The 14,446-nt window shown below is 57.5% G+C and overlaps 1 protein-coding gene across 2 annotated transcripts; it reads left to right on the top strand.

The window, feature by feature from the left end:
- Positions 1 to 836: 836 nt before the first annotated feature.
- CAPN11 (calpain 11) lies at positions 837 to 13,885 on the top strand. 2 transcript variants are annotated; one of them, XM_066546569.1, is made up of 22 exons: positions 837 to 929; positions 3,874 to 4,156; positions 4,736 to 4,805; positions 6,148 to 6,266; positions 6,405 to 6,538; positions 6,688 to 6,856; positions 7,370 to 7,453; positions 7,538 to 7,623; positions 7,819 to 7,893; positions 8,306 to 8,466; positions 8,546 to 8,715; positions 8,921 to 8,932; positions 9,188 to 9,399; positions 9,521 to 9,560; positions 9,802 to 9,867; positions 10,279 to 10,336; positions 10,433 to 10,497; positions 11,330 to 11,398; positions 11,529 to 11,607; positions 12,074 to 12,190; positions 12,268 to 12,326; positions 12,570 to 13,885. In XM_066546569.1, the coding sequence occupies exons 2-22, from the start codon at positions 3,911 to 3,913 to the stop codon at positions 12,594 to 12,596; spliced, it is 2,118 nt and encodes a 705-aa protein (XP_066402666.1). In that variant the 5' UTR covers positions 837 to 929; positions 3,874 to 3,910; the 3' UTR covers positions 12,597 to 13,885. The 2 variants fall into 2 exon arrangements, with proteins under 2 accessions (XP_066402666.1, XP_066402667.1); XM_066546570.1 differs by lacking the exon at positions 837 to 929 and adding an exon at positions 1,890 to 1,926.
- Positions 13,886 to 14,446: the final 561 nt, after the last annotated feature.

Genomic DNA, 14,446 nt, shown 5'->3' with positions numbered 1-14,446 from the left:
CAGGCCCTGTCAGATATGCTGGGCTAAGGCACACCAGGCCAAGCTGTGCCAATCCATGCTGGGCCATGCCATGCCAGCCAAAGCCATGTTGAGCTACGCAGGGCTCCAGCGTACGGTGCCAAGCCCTGTGTGGCCATGCCCGCTGGTAACAGCACCACCCAGCATTGCTGCACCATGAGTCACGGAGGGCACGCAGGGGCAGCCCCGGTGTGGCTGTGAAAAGCCCCAGGGCAGTGGGACCTGCCCGGGGAGGGCCCTGCCGGCACCCAGCAGCGAGGGGCAGCTGGGGGTGGGGGGTGCCAGCCGGGGCACGCGGGGAGCCTGGGGCAGCTGGAGGTGCCGGTGTTGACCCTGACCACCTGGACCACTGATTGCGGTGCTGCGGGCACAGTCCCCGCAGGCAAGAGGGAAGGGAGAAGAGACACAACAGTCTGGGATACGCGGCGGCACCACCGTACTCAGCCGTGGCACCAGAAGGTCAGTAAGTCTTGGAGACAAAGGTGCAGTACAGAGCTTCACCCAGCTACGCTGGGCTCCTGGCAGTGTGGAGCAGTCACCCTCAAATCCATTCCTAGAGGAAAGTTGCTTCCTCTTTTCCTTCCAGCCCCGGTTTCCGTGTGGACCCAACCCTTTCCTCAGAACAATGGTGGAAGGAGCACGCCCATCCCGGCGGAACCCCCCCATCCCTGGGAGCTGGGAGAGTGTGACAGCAGACAGACCTCACCATCAGCCTGGATCTATAATCCCCTCCCAGTGTCTGTAAACTGTCACTGCTCCTTTAATTCCCCCTCCCACTGCCCTCCCGGCTTTGCTCGTACATCCTGCCCGCCGAAACTCCACCTTCCGCGGGGCTGTACTGAGCCGGGCTGGGCTGGGCTGGGCCGGGCCGAGCCGTAGCGGGCAGGGCGGTGGCGGCAGCAGCAGCTTCCGTAAGTCCATCCCCCCCCCCATCCTCCCCCTTGTCCGACCCCCAGCTTGGGGGGGAGCCCGTTGCCGGATCCGTCCGTCTCCCCCTCACCGGCTGCTTCCTCTGTTTTCTAAGCTTATCTAGGCATGCCTACCCCTCCCATCCCTTTCTGTCTGCGGGGATTTTTGCATTACCTAACGCATCCGCAGAGACCCACAGGCTTCCCAGTCGGGGCGGCGAGTAAACTGAATACCGCAACCTCCCGGGATGCGCTGCCGACCCCAAAGCCAAGCCCGCATCCGTCAAAGGGATGCGGTAACATAAAGGGGAGCCTGTGGGAAACGAAGATCTTTGTCATCTGGAGGGCTGGAAAGGGCCCGAGAGCTGCTTGGGCACTGTGGAATGCCATGGGCGGCTGTGATGCCTTGCCCCGAGCTGAGTATGCGGCAGGATACCGTGTGTCAGGGCTGATTTTGAGGAAGGGAACTCCCCACTTCCGTTGATTTGCAAGAGCAGCTGGCAAAGCAGAGGTCTGCAAAGATTTTTGGCTAGACTTCAACAATGATGCTGCCCAAGGGTTTGCAGTACGAGCTTAAGTGCACAAGGTGTCAGGGACCCTGCAGGAACCAGTGTGTCTTTTTGCTCCCACCTGGGAGGGATCGGAAGTGCCTCGGGTACTGGAAAGCATCATATTGGAGTTGGATGTCACCTGTGGTGGAAAACTGCCCTGGAGGCTTGGCTTGTCTCATCACACCCCTTCCTTCTCCGTGGAGGACCTGCAGTGTCCGTCAGCATAAGCCTGGGGAGGTGTCAGTAGCTGACCCCATTGCTTTAGAGACCCATGTGGTTCCTCTCCCATTCTGGGGTCTGAAATGCTTTCCTTTGCTCTGCGCTTGCGTGACCTCCGTCTGCACTGAGCACAGCCTGCCCGAGTATTTTGAGCCACAGAGCTAAGAATAACTCGTACAGTGCCCGTGTCTGCAGAGAGCTCCCCATGTCCGCAGCCATGTCCTGTGCTGGTAGGTAGAGTGGGGAAAAAGGGTGCAGGGAACCTGGCAGGGGCTATGGCTAGGGGAAGTTCCCTGGCCACTGGCAGGTTGTGCTGTAAGTGCCGGGGAGGTGGTGAGGTGGGATCTGGAGGCAGTCTGGGCAGCTGTACTTGGGATCCCTCCTCCCTCAGGGCCCCTCTGTTCTGGGAAGTGTCTGGGACTGGAGAAGCCATCCTGCCAGCTCTGCAGGCACCGAGTGCCTTGCCACTGGGAGAGACTGCCAGGGTGCGGCTGTGGGGCAGGAGTCATAGGAGGAGCTCCATAGATTTGGGACCATCATAGAGGAGAGAAGGGCTGGCGCTTCCCTGGAGAAGGGTAGTGGGTTTAGAGCATCCCAGAGCAGGCAGAGTCATGGGAAAGGGTAATTTTTTTCTTCTGAAAAGCTTCTGGCTAGGACAGCCACATGGGTTAGCAGCCAAGTTTATGCCCTATGTATGTGCCAGGAGCTTACACCCTATTCACTGTTGCCTGCCTTCCCTTTAGCTGTCACAGCCCTTCAGGACAAGGAAAGCCGCCTCTTTGGAGCCAGGCTGTGTCCTGCTCCCCTGGGATAGGGTACTGGGAAGGGAGTGGGCCAGCACTGGCATTCCAGTTTGCTGCTCTGAGTGGGTTGCTGGCTCCTGGCTTATTTACCCAAGGACTACACCACTTTCTCACATGAAGAAACCTCTGAAGTATTCGGAACCAGCCCAGCCAAGCAGGAGCTGAGATTGCTGGGGAGTGGGGCAGGATGAGCCGCAGATGCCAGTGGGCTGGGGGTGGTGGCACCTGCCCCATGGCCCTGCTGCAGGTGACACTGCTTGCATGGAGGCTTGGAGCGGCCGGTGCCAGAGGCCCCTTGCAGCCTGGGCGGTGCTGTGGGTGTGAGTGCTGGCTGCTGCCATGGTGCCTGGACAGAGCTGAGGGCAGCTGGACGCCGGGAGGGGAGCAGGGACTTGCCCACCGCAGCGGGCGCGGTGGGGCAGGGCTGCGGGACCAGACATGCCTGGCAGCTGTGTCAAGCTGGTTCGGAGCTCCTGGCCGTGAGCTGCTGGCCAGAGCCCCGGGAGGATGGCCAGGGCAGGGAGAGGTGCGGGATGGGGGCTCTGCGGTGTCTGTCCTGCCCCGCTCTCCTGGTGCCGGGGTGCCCCGCTGAACTCCGCAGTCCCTTCCCGGTATCTCCCTGCAGGCTGCTCCTCTGGCGGTCTACGAACTTTGAGTCATCCTCCCTTTCCTCCCTGTGTGTGTGTGTGCCGTCCCGCCTCTTCCTTCTCTGTCCTTCTCTGGCCCCATAGCTAGAACTATCTGCTGGGCTCCTCCCTACCCGGCCCTATTGACTCAGTGCTCAGGCAGCCGGGCCGGCTTTCGGAGAAGAGGGAAAAGGAGAGGGAGAGGCCCCTGGGGGTGGGAGAAGCTGCAGGCAGCCGCTGACGCCCTCCCGGCCGAGGCGGGTGAGGAGGAGCCGGGACGAGGGAAGAACCCGGAAAGCTGCGCCGGGAGGAGAGGCTGACGAGGTTGGAAAGCGTCTGAAATTCCTCCCGGCTCAGCCTTTTGGCTTAGCGGGGACAGGACAGGACCCATGACCTAGGTGCTGGGGGCTGCCTCCTCCCAGCCCGCCCTCAATGCTGCTTTGCCCCCTTGGTGTCCCCTAAAGACAGCAGGGCTGCAAAGCCAGGCTGGAGGACAGGGCTCAGAACGGGGCTGCTGCTGGGGATGGGGTCTGGGAGGTTCTCCTGGTGTGTGTGTGCCCACCCTGGGGTGCTCTGGTGTCATGGGCTCACTGCACCAGGCATTGCTGCTGGAGAAGGTCCCTGGTGTGGGAGTGGTGGGGAACTGGGGATTCAGCCTCCAAGCCTGGCTCTGTGTGATGGCTGAAATCCCCAGGGGAGAGCAAGGTAGCAGCCGTGCCTCAGGGTGGCCGTGCCTGTTCTGTTGCAGGGAGTGGAGTGGAAGGCAGCGGTGCTGGTGCCGAGCTATGATGCCCTTTGGCGGGATGGCTGCTCGCGTGGAGAGAGACCGCCTGAGAGCCGAGGGGCTTGGCCAGCACCACAACGCCATCAAGTACCTCAACCAGGACTATGAGGCCCTCAAGCAGCAGTGCATTGAGAGTGGCACCCTCTTCAGGGATCCCCAGTTCCCAGCTGGCCCAACTGCCCTTGGATTCAAGGAGCTGGGGCCACACTCCAGCAAGACACGGGGAGTGGAGTGGAAGCGTCCGTCGGTGAGTGCTGGGCTTGCTTCTTCTCAGGTTGGGCTGGCGTCCCTGTCCTGTATGTCTGCACTGATATGTTGTGCTGAGCTGCAGACTGGCCTTGCTGGCACCCCTCAGTGCTCCAAGTCCCTGGAGTGCTGCAGAGCCACTTTCCCAGGGGCCCAGGGCCGTTCCCTATGAGTGTCTGCTCAGAAAAGCATTGTGTCTGGCAGGCACTGCTTCCTCTGGGCAGCAGACTGTGGGCTTCAAAAGAAGGTGGGTTGTGTTCTTGCTCCTAGGTGCCATGGCATGGATGTGTCACCCTCAGTACCTGGGGCTTTTGAGAGTGCATATCCCCTGGTGCCGTGAGGGCGAGGGGAATGTCATCCAGCCTTGTCCTCCCATGGATACAGCAAATCTTGCCTTGCCTTACCATGATGGCCTTGGGGTTGCAGTCAAGCAGCCTTCCCTAGCAGAGGGCAGGTGGGGTACATCTCACAGGGACCATATACCATTTCTCTCGAGTCAGAGCTGCAGTGGGTGCCAGCCCTGCTAAAGCCCAGGCCCTGCCAAGATCCAGCAGCAGCATCTGATTCTGTCCTTCTGCAGGAATTAGTGGATGACCCTCAGTTCATCGTTGGTGGTGCTACACGGACAGACATCTGCCAGGGGGCTCTCGGTGAGTGCTGAAGGTTTGTCCCTGGACCTTGGTCCAGGCAGCAGTGACTGGGGAGGGTTGGGTGGCCCTTTCCAGTCAGTGAGGTGGAAACTGCAAGTCAGGGGGCATCCTGTGCCTCCTGGTAGCTCTGGGTTAAAGCTCCACAAAAATGAGTTGATGTGTGCACAGCTTGACCGTGCTGAGATCAGTGGAGATTCTGGGTGCATCCATGCCTCACACATGCTGACAACAATGCCAGGAGCTGCTCCAAAGAGCTCTCTGCTTTGGTAAATGGTGAGAGATGGCAGCTGCATGACAATAACAAACTGAGGTGGTGGTGGTGGTGACAAAATGCTTGCTAACGAATGTGGTGTGGCAGAAGGGTATGGAGAGGTGTACAAGTGATGACTTGTCTTTTCTCCAGGGTGTCTTCCAAGGCGAGGGCACTAAGGCAAGGAGAGAAGTGTGAATGGGCTGGGTAGGCTAGCAGAGCTGAACCACAGCTGGGATTTTGTGGTCATCAGAAACAGATCCTGGTACCACAGACAGTGTTGTCCTGACTGAGAGCAAGTAGGGCACTTGATTGGGAGTATTGTATACCTTAGCACATTTAGCATGCTGTTTTCAGGGCTGAATACATTTAATATACCCAGTAATTAGGACAAACTTGAGGTGGCAACTGGAGTGCATAACAGCCCAAAGCACTGTGGTAGTGTTCACTTGGTCATTAAAACCTCGGAAATGGCAGTTTGTCAAACCACAGCCCAGTTACAGGTTATCCAGGCTCGAGGCTAAGGTGTGAAAGGCTTCAAAGGTAAAAGAGAAAAGAGAATCAAGTCAAAGAATTTAAAGCACAGTGGCCTGGAGCAGCACTTGTGGTTAAGATCACTCGGAAGGAAAAGTGCGGTGGCATTGCTTGCAATTTGAGAAGCTGGGGCAGCAGCATGAAACCGCTCGCTTGCTAAAAAGGCTTTTTACATGCAAAGTGTAATTCTGCTGCAGAACTGCTGTCTGAGATATGGAGGGCAGTCAAATGAATGAGTTACAGGAGGGTCCAGATAAATGGCTGCAGGAGGGGGCTGTTGGTGCTGACTGTGTGTGGTGGTCTGGACACAGGCTCCAGGTGAGGGAGGAACATTCCTTGCTGCCTTGAGCTAATACTTCTCTCTGTGGGCAGGCTGAGCAAACCTGAACCCCTGAGTTCTGCTTGCTGCACCTTGTCTGGTTTTTCCATGGACTTTTTGAGCTGGGTAGCCACAAACATTTGCAAAGAGAGCACACCATGGGCTCCTAAACATGCATCACCTACCCTCCCAGCTAGGGAGGTGATGGGTACTCATACCAGCTTCCTCTCCTTCCCCAGGTGACTGCTGGCTGCTGGCTGCCATTGGCTCCCTCACGCTCAATGAGGAGCTCCTGCACCGCGTGGTGCCCCATGGACAGAGCTTCCAGGAGGACTATGCTGGCATCTTTCACTTCCAGGTGGGCTGGGAGCTTTTGGCCCTCCGCAGCTGGTGGGCTGTGGCAGAAGCGAGGGTGGTGGGCTGAGGCCATCCCTCTGGGGTTAGGATGATGCCATGTGATGCTCTGAGCTCATCCCACTCCCTCCTCACCCCCCAGATCTGGCAGTTTGGCGAGTGGGTGGACGTGGTGGTGGATGACCTGCTGCCCACCAAGGATGGGGAGCTTCTGTTTGTGCACTCGGCAGAGTGCACCGAGTTCTGGAGTGCTCTGCTGGAGAAGGCCTATGCCAAGTGGGTATCCCCGTGGTGGGCATGTGGGCGGGCATGTATGGGGTGGGGGCGTGGAGGGAAGGGAGTCTCCTGTGTCGCTGGCCCTGCCTGTGCTGGGTGTCAGGGCAGCTGCAGTGTGCTACCTGCCTGTCTCCTCACACACCCCTCAGGCTGAATGGCTGCTACGAGTCGCTCTCGGGGGGCAGCACCACCGAGGGCTTCGAGGACTTCACGGGCGGCGTGGCAGAGATGTACGACCTGAAGCGGCCGCCGCGCAACATGGCCCACATCATCCGCAAGGCGCTGGAGAGGGGCTCCCTGCTGGGCTGCTCCATCGACGTGAGTGACCTGCTGGGATGAGCCAGGGCCCTGCCACAGCGCTGGCCACAGCGAGGCCTCACAGCCAAGGCTGTGTCAGCAGTCCCCTCACTGGGACACCGGGGCAAGGTTACTTCTTTGCCCTCCTACCACAGCTCCCTTTCCAGAGCCAGTGTGGCAGCCCTGCGGCACAACACGTGGCTCCTTTGGATGGAGCGGGATTGTTCATCTCCAGTGCAGGACAAGGCACTGCCTATAACTCTGGCCATGTTTTGCATCAGCAAATTAGCTGGAGCGGGGTTTTTAAATTCTGAAGTTTGGGTGGTTCCTTGATGGATCTTTGGTGTGCTAAGGAAACTGTCTTTAAATTGTCCACAACTAGCAGTCTTTGAGCACAGGGAGCTGCTACCTGCTACTTCTCTTGGCTGGAGCAGCGCAAAGCAAGGAGAATTCTCCACACAGTGGAGGGAAGGGATAGGGATAAGACTATATGAATGCAGTCCTATTGACTTGAGCATTACACATTCTCCTCAGATCACAAGTGCCTTTGATATGGAAGCAGTGACCTTCAAGAAGCTGGTGAAGGGCCACGCCTATTCTGTGACGGCCTTCAGAGATGTGAGTCACCTAGGTTAGACTTTAATAGCAATATCAGCCTGGCCAGTGGCATGGGCTCCAACTCTCGTGTCTGGTGTCTGGCAGGTGAACTACCGGGGTCAGCAGGAGCAACTCATCCGCATCAGGAATCCCTGGGGTCAGGTGGAGTGGACTGGAGCCTGGAGTGATGGGTAAGCAGGACAGAAGGGATGGCAGTCTCGCTCTGTCAGGCAGCAAGCACTGCACACACAGCAGTCAAGCACGGAGCAGTGCTGAGGTGAAGCTCACAGTGTGCAGAGCCCTTTGCATCAGAAAGAGAGGAGTTGAGGGCCTGTTCTGAATCACTCTCAGGAGTCCTTACCTAATTGTCTCTCCTGCTATTCCAGTTCCTCTGAGTGGAACAACATTGACCCTGATGAGAGGGAAGAGCTGCAGCTGAAGATGGAAGATGGAGAGTTCTGGTGAGTGCTGGAGCAAAGTGCTGCTCTATTTCAGCAGCCTGTCCAAGAAGGAGCAGAGGAGCCAGGGAGAGATCCTGCAGTCATGCTTCACCTGAAGCGCATGACCTACCTTTATGAGCTGGCTTCCCAGCACTGGAGAGCTTGCCAGCATTTTCTCATCTGATCTAGTTAATAATTTTCCTCCCTCGAAGGAAATTCAGGCCAACTAAATGCAAAATAAACATGTAGGAAGAGTAAACATCCCTTCTTACCCAAACCCAGCACAAGGCTTTAAATAAACTATAACTGTTTAGGGTAAAAGATTTTACTGCCACTTAATTCTCCTAAAATGTTAGCTGGGTCCAGAGCTAGTTGTGCTCTCCTCCCTCCCCACAGCAGTGCCCTGGCCTCAGCCCCTCCTTGCCTCCCACAGGATGTCTTTCCGGGACTTCATGAGGGAGTTCTCCAGGCTCGAGATCTGCAACCTGACCCCCGATGCCCTCACCAAGGATGAGCTCAGCAGGTGGCACACACAGGTGTTTGAGGGCACCTGGCGCCGGGGGAGCACTGCCGGGGGCTGCAGGAATCACCCAGGTACCTCTGGCCTCCACACCTGTGCTCCTGGCAGCGTGATGGAACCAGGCGTCTCATCCATGCATCCCCTTCCTCCCAGCCACATTCTGGATCAACCCCCAGTTTAAAATCAAGTTGCTGGAAGAAGATGATGACCCTGGGGATGATGAGGTGGCCTGCAGCTTCCTGGTGGCTCTGATGCAGAAGCACCGGCGGCGGGAGCGGCGCGTGGGAGGTGACATGCACACCATCGGCTTTGCTGTCTACGAGGTAACCCCTGCCCGCCCCCAGGCTCCTTCCTTGGGACAGGCTCAGCCCTGCCAGTCCCACCTCAATCCCAGTCCTCAAGAAAATCTTTCCCACCAGCTTTGGCCAGCTGTGGGCTAATGTCCCTCATCCTGTGCTCCCTGCAGCTATAAGGGATGGGGCAGTTACTGGGATTCTGATTTTTTCCCCTTTTCCCTCCTATCTGCAGGTTCCTGAGGAGGTACGTGCTGAGCTGTCAGAGCCTACCCCATCTTGGAGGGAAGCACAAGACTGGGCAAAAATGGATTGATGCATCCAGTGGCATGGGAGCTCCACAGCACTGGCTGTGGCTAGTGTGCCAGTGGGAGCTGGGCACCTCCATGTGGGAGGGAGGGATGACTCCTACTGGATGGGCAGGGCAGAGCTGTCCTACCTGATGGGGCTGGCGCTGGTCCCACCACTCCATTGTGGTCCACAAGCACATTCCTTCCCCCAGGCCCAGGGCATGCAGAATGTGCACTTGAAGAAGGACTTCTTCCTGCGAAACCAGTCCCGGGCACGGTCTGAGACCTTCATCAACCTGCGGGAGGTGAGCAACCAGATCCGGCTGCCCCCCGGCGAGTACATTGTGGTGCCCTCCACCTTCGAGCCGCACAAGGAGGCTGACTTCGTGCTGCGGGTCTTCACCGAGAAGCAGTCGGACACAGCGTGAGTCCTGGCCCCCTGGGAGGGACACCCCGCGTCTGTCAGGCGTCCCCCCCTGCACCTTGCCAGCTCCCTGCTGGCTGGGGAGCCCACTCATCACTTTGTTTTCCCCTTTCTGCCCCAGGGAGCTGGATGAGGAGATCTCGGCAGATCTGGCAGATGAGGTAGGAGCTGCCACTTTGGACTGGCTGGTGCTGAGGCTCTGGCACTTGGGAGGGGGAGCCTGGGATGTCAGTGTGGCTGGAGAGGGGCTGGCAAGGTTGGGGTGATGGAGGTGTAGCAATTAACAAAGAAGAGAAAAACAAAGAAGAGCTTCTTTTCCTGTTGGCATTTATTGAGCCTGGAAGGCAGGGCAGAGCCTGGGTTTGACCACTAACCTCTTCTTTCTGGTTTGCATCACCCCAGGAGGAAATAACTGAGGATGACATAGAGGACAGCTTCAAGAACATGTTCCAGCAGCTGGCAGGGGAGGTGGGTATGGCTGTGCTAAGCTCTGGAAAGCCCTCTGGGGAGGGGAGGGGACAGGACTGAACCCCTGGCTGTGGGAGTTCAGCTCACCCCACCTCACTCAGTCCCATCCTGCAGACAAGTCCATCTTTGCTGTGGCTCAGCCCAGCTGCCTGCAGGGATGGTGTGATGATAGGGGCAGATTTGGGGAAGAGCACCCAGCTGTGACTAAAACTCTTCTGAGTTTTAGTCACAGCTGGGTGCTCTTCCCCAAATCTGCCCTGTCATCACACCATCACACCTACATTACAAGAAATGTAATGGCATCCTCATGTTTTGTGACTAAGGCAGAGATGTTTAGGCAGGAGGGGGACAATGGCCACAAGTGGGGTGGAGAGCAGGCAAGGGGTGATCCTAACTCTGCTTCTGCTCCAGGACATGGAAATCAACGTCTTTGAGCTTCGGACTATTCTGAACAGAGTCATCGCAAGACGTAAGCACTACTCTTCCTACCCCTGCTCCCTGCAGCCCAGGTTGCTCAGCAGTTTGGGTTTTGGTGCATGTGCTTAACCTCCTCCTTCCTCCTCAGACAAAGATCTGAAAACAGATGGGTTCAGCCTGGACTCCTGCCGCAACATGATCAACCTGATGGATGTATCCTCCTGGTGCTGTGGGCCAGGGCTGGTTTTTGTGGGGCTCAGCCTGCAAGAAACAAGAATTGTCTCTTGGAGCTGGGGTTTGGCTCTCCAGCAGTGCTGAAGCTGTTTAACTGGAGGAAGAAAGGAAGGGTCCTTATTGGCTTCAGGGTCACCTGCCCTACAGTCTTCAACTGCAGCAGCAGGATTTTTTGGCAAGAGGCATCACTTCCCCTGCTTGCTTGGGCCTTGGCTCTGCCACCAAAAGCCCAGCACGGTCCCACCCCATGCCTTCTACTTTCACCTCCAGGAGGAAGTTCCTGTGTTTCACTTCCTTAGCCTGATGTGCTGTTGTGCCACCCAGCCTTTGAGGTACCCCTCAAAGGAAACAAGGACTGTTGGGTTTCTTTCCTCCAAACTATCCTGTCCAGTTGTTGTGGATGAGTCAAGTGACAGGAGCCATGGCCAGTGTCCTGCTTGTACAAGGACATGCAGCTGGGGAGTCAGGCAAAGAGCACCTCTGAGCCCTTCTCCAGCCTGGCCCTACAACATTCCTTTTTGCTGCAGGCCAGCCCAGCTTTGTCCAAGGACAGCACAGCCATGTGCTTCCTACAGCAGCAGCACAGCTGCTCCCAAGGAGTGGCATGGCTGCTAGTTCAAGTTCCTTGTTGGGTTGCAGGCTCTTATTTTGTTGATGCTGCAGGATAGAGGGGAAGGTTGGGGGAAAAAATTGGACAGGCCAAGCGTGTCCAGGCTTTTCTCACCTCCCGTGGCTGGGATCTGGTAGCTTTGCCTTTGTACCCCCCTACCTTTCCTGGCTGCTTTGACCTCCTTGACCCTCTGCCCCCCAGAAAGACGGCAGTGCCCGCCTTGGGCTGGTGGAGTTCCAGATCCTGTGGAACAAGATCCGGAGCTGGCTGGTGAGGAGGAGAGGGGGCATGGTGCACTGCACAGGGGTAGCACCCCTCCTGAGGCAGCAAGGAGGGGGTACAGCCAGCCTGGAGGCCACAGGAGAGCCCTCCCTTCATGTCCCCTGTGATGTTTTTGCAGACGATCTATCGCCAGTACGACCTGGACAAGTCAGGCACCATGAGCTCCTATGAGATGCGCATGGCTCTGGAGTCAGCAGGTAGGTCTGGAGATGGATGGGACTGGGCTGGAGGCTGGGGAGGGGGCTCCTGCTGTCAGAGTCCTGTCCTAAATAGCAGGAGAAGAGTGTGACCAGCTTGTATTTCGTGCTTGAAGCCAACCAACCTGTTGCAGTGAGATGTGGCCCCTGTATGCACCAGACTTTCTGCATCACAGCTGTGCCAAGTGTTGGAGCCTCAGAGTTAGAGAGGCATGCAAGGTGGTCCCAGCCTCTGTCCTGCTCTGGCCTGCAGAATCCCATCCTGGAAAAGCAGAGGCTGGGGTGGATCAGTGAGCTAATTAGTCATTTATGGCTGCAGGGAGAGCATCCCCTCTTCCTACTGAGGCTGGGCACGTGCCCTTCCTTGGGCACTGGGTTGCTGGACCTTTGTGTGAGTGCATGGACTTTCACAACTACACCCTGCTTTGCTGCCTCCCCGGGGGGCTGACTGCTCTCTGCCTTGCAGGTTTCAAGCTGAACAACAAGCTGCATCAGGTGGTGGTGGCGCGCTATGCAGACAGTGACATGGGCGTGGACTTTGACAACTTTGTCTGCTGCCTCCTGAAGCTGGAGACCATGTTCAGTGAGTGATCGCCCTGGGGCAAGCAGGGAGGGCAGGAACAGAGAGATGTGTTGCTCACTTTGCTTGTGTCCCTGCAGGGTTCTTCCGTAGCATGGACCCTGAAGGCACTGGCACTGCTGTCATGAACCTTTCTGAGGTGAGAGTTCAGCCCAGTGAAAGTTGGGGTGGGAAACAAGGGGACATGGCATTAGGGCGAATGGGGCACCTGGGGTGGGTGTAGAAAGCCCTCCAGCCCCCTGGGTAGGGAAAGAACCCATAAAAGATCAAGGGGAGTAAACAGGACTGCTGCAGGCTCTGTGTTTCATGGAGGGCTGTTAAAATTGGCTCATGAGGACACCAAAAATGGACCCTGCTCATTCCTTCTCCCTCTCTGTCCCAGTGGCTGCTGCTGACGATGTGTGGCTAGGAGTTACAACAGATCTGCTGCAGCTGGGACACCCCGATGGGCCAGGTCCACTCCAAGTGCCTCCCCTTGGATCTATGGATACAGGATACTCTTCCCCCCTTGCTCCATCCCACGCTGAGCCACCAGCCCTGCCTCCCAGCAAGCCTCACACCATCTTCTCCAGTGGACCAGGGGTCAAGGCAGGCAGGGGATTCCCTTCTCCTCTTCTGGGCTGGGCTTCTTTCCACATGCCCTTGCTCCCTCTCACCCCAGAACAGGAGGAGGGCGAGCAGCACGGGGTACCTGTGAGTCCCTGCATGGTGGCAGGCTGGGGGCCAGCTGCAGAGCAGGGAGGGGCAGCTGCTGGGGCACCAGGGGAAGGACACTGGTATCACCTGCTCTAGTGCTGAGCCACCCCTCCAGCACACATTGCCTGTCTGCACCCACACCTGGCAGCAGCAGCACATACTGCCTTGCTCAGGCAGCAGGTTCCCAAGGGAGCCACAGTGGCCTTCTGGGAGGAGGGATGGCCACACTGGATATCATGAAGCCCTTGCACCATACTTAGCACTCCTAAGCACGACCAAAGCTTGGAGCCTACTGGCTCCTTTCTGCGTGGCCTTCAACACATCCCTTCCACCTCCATGCCCTAAGTGCTGGCCTAAGGCCAGCACTGGGTCAAGCTCTACAGCTCAAGCACTGAATGTTTTGGGGCTCCTCCATCATGTGAATGCATGCAACCCTGTATTGCAGCACTGAAGCTCCTCTTGTCCATGCAGGCACAGCCGTGCCATCACTGTCACAGCAGCCTGGCCTCCCCTCCCATCCCTGGGAGCTCCTGGGACATCTGCTGCCCTCAGTCATGGCCCACAGCAGGGCTAGGGGGTACAGCACCCAAGAGGCAATGCCTTCCTCCAGAGAGCAGGGAGTGGTGGTTCATGGGGGTCTTCGGCACAAAGTTGGGGTTTTTTCTCCCAATCCCTCATCCTCCCATACTGTAACACTCTCCTCCTATCTTGGGCTCCTTTGCCCAGAGCAGATGAACTCCAGTGCCAACATATTTGCACTTCTCTGTGCTACTCCATTTCCCTCACCTTCTCCTGGGGTGATGGGGTGGCTCCAGCCTGGCAGTGGGCGAGGGCCCGTCCCCTGCCCTGTAGAGGCAGGCAGGCAGTTTGCTCCCCCAGACCCCTGTTGTCACTGGAGGAGGCAGTGACCTGCAGCAATAACCACTGCTGCCTGCCCGGCAGCTCTGCTTCCTCACCCTGCTCACTGTGCTCTCCAGGAATAAACAGATCTGTTAGACCTGTGCTCTGGGAGGTCTCTTGGGGTCTGTTAGACCTGTGCTCTGGGAGGTCACTTGGGGTCTGCGTCCTCCCTCTGCTCGCCATGGGCCGGTGCAGAGCCAAGCCCAGGTCACTTGGCTGCTTGCCCAGCCTGGGGCACAGGTGGAGCAGCACCATCAGGGCAGGTCTTGCTGTGGGGCTGGAGACATCCACATTCCCTGGGACTTTATAAACCTTGCCTCTTCCTTTGCACGGGTGTTTCAACGCTTCCACCTGGGGCAGCACCACTTAAGAGAGAGGGAAGGGAGCACTGCTCTTCAGGAAAGGGGTTTTGTGGAGGCTGGGGAGGGGAAAGAGGATAGGATGGAGTTAACTATGGAGCTGGTGGAAGTGGAGGACAGCCTGGAACTCTGGACCCTGGAGAGGGACCAAAAGAGGTTTATTTCTTCCCTGGGTTCAGCCTGTGGGAAGTGAATGTTTTCCCCTGCTCCCTTTGAGATCGTGCCAGCTATAGCTAGAAGGAGAAGCCTTCCACAAAAATGAAAGTGGAGTGCTGGATGGTGGGGCTTTTCACAATGTGGCTCA

Source organism: Molothrus aeneus, chromosome 3 (genome assembly GCF_037042795.1).
Source record: "Molothrus aeneus isolate 106 chromosome 3, BPBGC_Maene_1.0, whole genome shotgun sequence".
Lineage (NCBI taxonomy): Eukaryota > Metazoa > Chordata > Aves > Passeriformes > Icteridae > Molothrus > Molothrus aeneus.
This window is presented reverse-complemented; position numbering and strand designations above follow the sequence as displayed.